General features: G+C 45.2%; 2 protein-coding genes across 6 annotated transcripts in view; one reads left to right on the top strand and one right to left on the bottom strand.

Annotated features, from left to right (window-relative positions):
* Window positions 1-463: 463 nt before the first annotated feature.
* slc25a4 (solute carrier family 25 member 4) lies at window positions 464-3,316 on the bottom strand. Its single transcript, XM_048996446.1, has 4 exons — window positions 3,141-3,316; window positions 1,431-1,917; window positions 1,210-1,350; window positions 464-1,068 (listed from the first exon to the last, which is right to left on the bottom strand). Exons 1-4 carry the CDS (start codon window positions 3,249-3,251, stop codon window positions 911-913), a joined length of 897 nt encoding a protein of 298 aa, XP_048852403.1. The 5' UTR covers window positions 3,252-3,316; the 3' UTR covers window positions 464-910.
* si:ch211-197n1.2 (EF-hand calcium-binding domain-containing protein 6) overlaps window positions 2,579-7,824 on the top strand; it is a 34,552-nt gene continuing 29,306 nt past the window's right edge. For 2 of the 5 annotated variants that reach the window (XM_048996441.1, XM_048996440.1), the window contains exon 1: window positions 6,009-6,840. In XM_048996441.1, coding sequence (XP_048852398.1) covers window positions 6,486-6,840 — 355 coding nt within the window. In that variant the 5' untranslated portion in view covers window positions 6,009-6,485. Of the gene's footprint in view, window positions 2,598-4,071; window positions 4,146-6,008; window positions 6,841-7,824 lie in introns of those variants that run through there. The other 3 variants (XM_048996442.1, XM_048996445.1, XM_048996444.1) reach the window with 3 other exon arrangements.

The following is a 7,824-nucleotide window of genomic DNA, read 5'->3' as shown; positions in this document are numbered from 1 at the left end:
CGTGTGCCTTTTTCTCTGACGTGTGCCACGCTGCCTCTCGGCCGTAAGAGCTGACATGTGCCTCGCTGCCTCTCGGCCGTAAGAGCTGACATGTGCTCCATTACCTCTCGGCCATAAGAGTTGACGGGTGCCCGTTTCCTCTCAGTTGTAAAAGCTGACGTGTGCCCCAATGTTATGTCATGCATTAGATAAATGTAATGCAAAGACTTTGTGGTCTGAAGTTTACAGCACAGCTTAAAGGCTTAAAGTACAGGAATGTGATTACACTGTGCAGCAACTCTGTGTGGCATAATGCACATACTGAATGCAGTCTAAGGACGTGCCTTCCTTTAATATGGCATAAATTGATGTTAAATCGAGTAATAAAAGACTCGAATTAGTATGTGACTGTGGTGGTTACGGGTTAATTCAGAAATGTAATTAAGCATAAGTCCCATGGAAAGGAAAAGAATTGGCAGATAGGTGTGGTATTTCTGTTTTTATTTGAAATTTTTTGTAAACTGTATACCAGGTTGGCAAAACCAAACCAAAAGAAAACGTTTACACTGTACAGCTTAGTGGTCAAAATATTTTGAAGCCTTGTGCTTTTACAAATTCTCTAAGGGTCTGATTATTCTCAGTGCGTACAGTCACCTCTTACTCCAACCAATAAACAGCCTAACATGAAATCCCATCGGGGGGGGCGGGCATATGTACAAATTTGAGAGGGGGGTGTGGTTCTCGGATAGCAGTGAAGGCGGTCCAGGGGGAGAGTATCTGTGGCCTGTCCCCCACACCCCTCCTTGGCCTGCCTCCAGCGATTCACCACTTCCCCTCATTTGGTTCGGACGGGTCGTTGCCATTCGTTACACGGTTAAGACATGGTTAAGAAGTAAGGGCACGGGCTCCTCAGAGAGGCTGCCAGCGACGTCTATGTCAGCTTCTTGATCTCGTCGTACAGCACCAGCACGAAGGCTCCACCCATGCCCCTGATCACATTGGACCAGGCGCCCTTAAAGAAAGCCCTGCCACCTTCATCTTTTAAAATCTTCCTCCAGCAGTCAAGTGTGCCCTTGTACATAATGTCAGCTGCAGAGAAAAACAGGCACATTAGCCCCCTGTACGCCCTTCCGAGATAGCTCATTGGTGGATGAAACCAAAGGATGAACGGACAGTAGTTGGCAGAGAACGGTCAATAGGTGTCAATGAACCCCAGGATGTCCTCCTTACCTCCTTTGCGACCCGACTGCATCATCATACGACGTCTGACGGTGTCAAATGGGTAGGAAATGAGCCCAGCAACCGCCGTCACGGACTGGGCAATCATCCAGCTGATGACGATGTGCACATTTTTGGGGTCTGGCAGCATGCCTGAGGACAGAGGGGCACGTTGGTCGCCAAGCCGCGTGATGTCATTGCCAGACATGACAGGTCAAGCGTGCCCGCCTTACCTTTAGCCGTGTCATAGACCCCGAAGTAGGCAGCTCTGTAGATAATGATACCCTGCACAGACACATTGAAGCCCAGGTAGAGGCCCCTGATGCCGTCCGACTTGAAGATCTTAGCGATGCAGTTGCCCAGGCCGGTGAACTCCCTCTCTGCCATGCCCTTGCCGATGTCGGCCGCCAGCCTGGTTCTGGCGAAGTCGAGTGGGTACACGAAGCACAGGGAGGTGGCGCCGGCAGCCCCCCCCGACGCCAGGTTCCCAGCAAAATAGCGCCAGAACTGTGTCTTCTGGTCCACTCCTCCCAGGAAGATCTTCTTATACTTGTCCTTGAAGGCAAAGTTGAGAGCCTGGGTGGGGAAGTAGCGGATCACGTTGGCCAGGTTGCCGCGCCAGAAGGACAGGAAGCCTTGCTCCTTGGGGATCCGCACCACACAGTCCATGATCCCTTTGTACTGTGTGGCTGCCGTGATCTGTTTGCTCGCATGTTGCACCTGTAGGGCACAGACAGGAACAAAAACCACTCGGGTAAATTCCGTGTAGCTCTGTGGGCAGATTCATAACTCTGATCTGAATGATTTATGATGTGTTTATAAGACAACCAGTGGAGTATAAAGAGTCGTAATCACAAAGTAGTCAACTGGTTGGTTAAAAAATATCCTGGTCTAGATTTGTATTTTCTGAACCCAAACTTTCCACCTATGGTTTTTAACATGGACGCCAAACTACGTATTACAATGAAACTTTTAAAATCGATATAATTAATGTCTTCAATCACTGAGACCCCGTACTGGGTAAGTGAATATATATGAGTACTGGATGAATTAATTTGCTTTATTCCGGCTTAGAAATACAACTTTATTGTCCTGCTTATACGTTTCATTCAGCAGCGTGTCTGGGCTCTTTTAATATACAAGCAATTACGTTTGTTTTCTGTCATGCGATACCTCCCGCCTAGCACTTAACTCGATCTTTCATTCTTTTATCATCAACTGTATACGTTAAATCGTCAGTCGGCGGTCTGGATCGTCTCATTCAGTTGAGGCCAGCAGGGATTTGGTTGCGCGCATACCACTCAGAGCTAAATTTAGGGTCGTCGGCATTAGGGGCCGTGCACTCGCTGCAGAGCCCGCTGGACCCCGGCGGTCGCGCGTCACCCCCATCGCAAGATGCTGTAAGATTAATTTCGCCGTCTATCTCATATTCACATACGAAAAGGCGGGTTCAAATCAACACAACTGCCTCCCAAAAGTTATGCGAGTGTAGGCCTATGTGTTTTAATGGAGCTTTAAAATGCATGTAGAATAGTTTTATGATTTTTAACATATCTGAACTTTAAGGCATGAACAAAAAATAGCACCATGGAGAGCGAAGCGGAGCTGCGGCCGGCGGTAATAAAAAACTTCTCCATATAGGTGTGCTAGAAGATAAAATCAAATAACAAATACAATTGGATATTATTGATTAATGAAAACTACTTTTATATTACTTTAGAGATAAAATTAAAATAATCTCGTCATTAACAAACGCGGTTTAGGAGAATGGTCGCGGCTGTGAGCAGGACCCGTCATAAATTGTCATAGATGCGTGGAAGGGCATTTTTTTAAATAAGAAACTTAATTCACACTGGGTTGATAAAGTGGTTCGCGAATGTTTCATGTTTAGTATTCTGCACAAGTCTTAAACAGTTCGGTCGTACTCGTCCACTTCACCTTACCTGCAGCAACAGTTTGACTCTTTCAATCGGGGCTACGGCCGTTTTGGAGATGGCAGCGGCGATGCCGCCGGCCAAAAAGTCCTTGAGGAAGCTGACCACTGCGTCCGTCATTTTCCTTTACTGCGTCTTCCTTCGCGCTGCCGTGAGACCCCTCCAAATGGACGATGGCCTCCCTTCCTTCCTAATATATCCAGCCCGCTTAAGGCGTGACGCAAAGGTGACGGAAAGTCAAGGGGTCTAACAGATTGGAGAAGCTGAATAAATTTCCTAGGTCACAGTTCAGTTTATACGCCATATTAATTCATAAAACGTTCCAAGGCTTTGGGGACGTTTAAAGGACAAATTAGTTATTTTTCCCGGGTCAGCAAGGATCTATTGATATGAAAATATTTTGCCCCCATTTTTGAATAATTAATTTTGATTATACTACGCCATATTAATTCATAAAACGTTGTAAATGTCCTATAGCATTCTTCCAATCTGATATTTCTAAAATATAATTGGAACTAGGTATATAATATAGTCCACATTTTCTTTTAAGTCAGTCATACAACATAACTTGTTTGTAGCTGTTTACCTACCTCAAGCTTTATTTGAAATGTATAAATATTCCTTTCTTATTATTGAAAGGTTGTGAGTTTGGGGGGAGAATTCTTCCTTTTAAATGCTTTTTCTTGTCTGCAGCACAACCGACCTTCACTTAGCCAAAAGAAAATCATAATGGGGGGGGGGGGGGGGGGGTCACCCCGATGCTGAACATGACCGGAGAAGATTGCTTTATTTTCTTAGTAATCATCATGTTTCTCTGTGGAAGTGTGGACAGGCCTTTCCTGTTAGGGTTTGTGAAATACACTGAATGGCTGCTTCTGTAAAGCATGTTTACATGGAGTCTCCCTGCCTAAATTTGTCCTATTCTGTCACTGGCGTACAGGAAGCAGAGAGGGACATCTCCCCAGCCTCGTGACACGACCTTAATGCCATCTTCAGACGTCAGCTGCATGCCAAGTAAGCGTATCTGCCACATGCTCAGCAAAGGGGGCTGTCATGCATGCAGCTACGACCAAATGCTGCACCCCGACCCATATCTGCCCAGTAAAGCAGAACCCGGGACGGATCCTTAAACTGACGGCTGCGGCGTGTTTGATTTTATCTACGGCAGTTGCATTGCACGTACGTTTATCCAGTGGCCGTCAAACATGCACCCAAACTCATGTGTTCATGAGTCCAGTGGAGAAGCAGAGTATTGCCTTAACCACTCAGACCCCTGGTGGTTAAGGTTGGTACACATCCCCCCTCCAATGCTATACCCTATAGCTGTAGGGTAGCTGTACCCTTTAGTCGAATTTAAGGTACAGAAATGGACTATGAGGGACATTCCCAAGGTACGAACAACATTACTGTACCCCCGATGGTATAAAAATGTTCATGTCTGTATCTTAAAAGGTACAATTACCAACAGCTATAGGGTACAATTGGCAGACCCTTGAAGGTACAGCCCCTGTGACAAGCAAAGGTACAAACTGATACACTTTTTCTTGACAGTGCACACCATGGCTCACCTACCAGCATTCCTGTTTAATTCCTCATTTTACCGTCATACTGTTGAGCAGGCGGCTCACTGCATATTCGCGCATATAAACGCAGCCAGTAGTTATAGATCATGGCAATAGTGGCTGTGTTGGGGTCGTCGCTCGGATACTGGCGTGAGTGTTATCATTATCCTGTCCTTATCTGACACCATACAGACAAACAATAGATCACAAATGCTAGCATCTGCAATTAAATCACAGATAAGTGCTTAAATTGCAGCTCACGGCGCGGTTTCGCCGTTGCCTTTGCAGTTCCAGGACGGCCTGGCCTCCGTGTCCTCCTTTCAGTGCATGTAGAGGAGCTGTTAGTGTGTTGACCAGTGCAGAACGCAGCACCACCTGTTCATACAGTAGTGCATGCAAAAGGGGATTGGGTAAGCCTGACCCGCCCCCCTTCCCATCATTCTGTGCAGCAACCGCCTACCTGATAAGTGTCCAACCATGCCTTGGCTGTGAGGTGTGAAAGGTTTGGGGGGGGGGCTCAGTGGGACTAATCGAGCTGGAAGGTACAGGTGTGAAATGATATTTGTGATCTATCGCACAAAATGAGTCTTAAGTCAAACTGGTATAACTGCACCCATAAGACTCATTTCATGGTGATGGGTCACATTTTTTTTCCATCAAATTATACTTCTGTCTCTGTTCCACCTGCCTCATTTTTTTCCTGCCGTCGCCATGCATAGGTCTGCTATGTACTACAGTATTTTACGTATGCTATATAATGTAATCTGCACAAAACACAAATCGCAAAAGACCATTTTAATTCACAGATTCATTGGGTCAATCGAATAACTGACGCGTGGTCGTACATGATAGAAAACACGTGTTTATTCAAATATATGCAGTGGCAGCTTATACAGAGAGAGTATCGATATGGCGATTGCTTGTCGTTTGTGTGTCCGATTGAAGTGCTGTCGTGGAAGCGTAGCGACGCCGGCTCTCGGTTTGATCCGCCTTGGAATTATTTTAATGAACACGGTTACGGTGTCTCGCTCCTTAAACCCCCTGTAACAATCGTCTGTTTTTAAAACCCAGTCATGGCTGCAATGGATCTTTAAAAGTATATATGACGAAGGAAAAAGCTATATTAATATCAATGAATTTCTAAAATTATTATCAGCCTAGCTGTGCGTCTGTTTGCTACATATGCATGGTTTAACGCGTTTTATGATGGAGACGATGTAGAAAATTGATTTGGATAAACTATGTATTACATATTTGGTTTCAGTGGCAGTCATCAGTTTCATGTAGGCTTTCTAGATGAAATCCAACGAAAGAAAAAAAAGTTAATTGGAAGAATGACAAAATCGAAGTAGGCCATTTGTGATTTACATGCTTAGAAAAGCACAGCGACTCCCCACAGTGTATAAACAGTGCGAATGTTAAACGGATAAGCTGGTAATATGATTGTGTTCCATTCTCCGGTTTCGAATGAAACTTACATAATACATCACATGCCAATTTGTCGAGGAGACGGCAGCGCACGGTGTTGCCAGTGGCAACCTCTCAGTGTTTCTGTAAAAACACTGGTGGGACGAGATTTAGGGCACAACGCTTGCAAAGGACTTTCGGACCAAACAGACCTAAATTTATGCAGCGCGTGCACTATAGTATTCTATGTTTAGGTGGGCTATATTGTCACGATTATACCTTCAACAATTAAGTACAGTCTGAGAATACTTTGAGATTGCTGAGCGGTTTTCCTTGAACCAGGACGGCAATAACACATCCCATAAGTCTATTATTAGTAGACAGCATGACCGGTGCTCGAACGTCAGGCCGCCTAACTCCAGGCGCTTCACTCCGGCTTCCAATTATTCAGCACCCACTGTCAAGGATGGCAGATCCGGAGAGCATCTCCCTCAAGGGCCATTCCACCAACGGAGCAAAGGAGGCGGCTTTCTGCGGGACGCGACGCGGACGGCCGTTGTCACATGAGGAAGGGTCTCCTCTGATTAGGAGTCACACGTCGAAAAGTAAGAGGCTCCCCCGGTTTGAAAAGGATGCATGGATGGAGGAGGATCGCCATCCTCTATCTCCGCCACACATTCCCGAGGGGGTGAAGGTGACATCGGCCGCGGACCCCGACAAACCGAGGCTGCCCATTTTTGGTTGGTATCAGTTTCACAGTTTTAAATACACAGAACGTCAAACTTTGCCATGATAATGTGGTATCTGCTAAAACACTGGCCAACGGACACCATTATTTTACTCTACACTCCACTGCGCACACTATCTTATATTTTATACAGTGTATATCAAAGGCACCGCACAAACTGGAATCCCTTGCAAACGGACTTGAACTTCCCGTGATACTGAGGCAGTGCGTGTTTGACGCGGGCGGACGCAGCGGTGGTAATCGATAAAGGCGGAAAGTTCAAGCTAATGTTTAAGTTGTAATAAATCTACTCTTTAAAAGTAAATACGCACTGTTGTCGAATAGGTTAAAATAACCTGCTTAACACTGCTATTGTTGAATTGGCCTCGTCATTAAATCAAGCACATATATAACTTTTTCACATTTTTTCAGTTATTTTTGTAACATTACGACATTGGTCTACAAAACTGTATTGTCTGATAAGTTTTTTAATTTAAGAAAACTCGCTGTTTTGCTGTATAGTTTATTGCGAGTGTTGTGTTTGTAGAAGCCGATTCAGTTTAAACCAGAGATACTTCGAAAGTATCTAACTAAACAATGCGTAGCTCTCCTGTGTAGAAACAGGCTGCACTTTTTATTACCACTAAGTGGCGCCATTTACCTTGAAAGCTTTATCCCGGCTTTATCAGGTGGCTTTGCATCCCGATTAGTGGAATGATGGGAAAAGCTTTAAAATACTGGATCTTTGCCCTGCACAACAGGGGTAAGAATATACGTGTCAAATAAAGGTAAATAATATATACGAAAAATACAATAATGGTATAGTTACCAAAATAAAGATTAGTCTCCACATTGACCTTTCTTGTCTGGGGTGGCATGAGAGTGCAGAGGGTAGCTGCTGCAGGTTCTCCCCTGACTCTTCAGTTCTTCCCTCATTCTGCAGGTTCTCCCCTGACTCTGCAGGTTCTTCCCTCATTCTGCAGGTTCTCCCCTGACT

The sequence above is a fragment of the Brienomyrus brachyistius genome, chromosome 25, assembly GCF_023856365.1.
Source record: "Brienomyrus brachyistius isolate T26 chromosome 25, BBRACH_0.4, whole genome shotgun sequence".
NCBI classification, from domain to species: Eukaryota; Metazoa; Chordata; class Actinopteri; order Osteoglossiformes; family Mormyridae; genus Brienomyrus; species Brienomyrus brachyistius.
The sequence above is the reverse complement of the archived record's forward strand: the minus strand, read 5'-3'. Positions and strand labels throughout refer to the sequence as shown.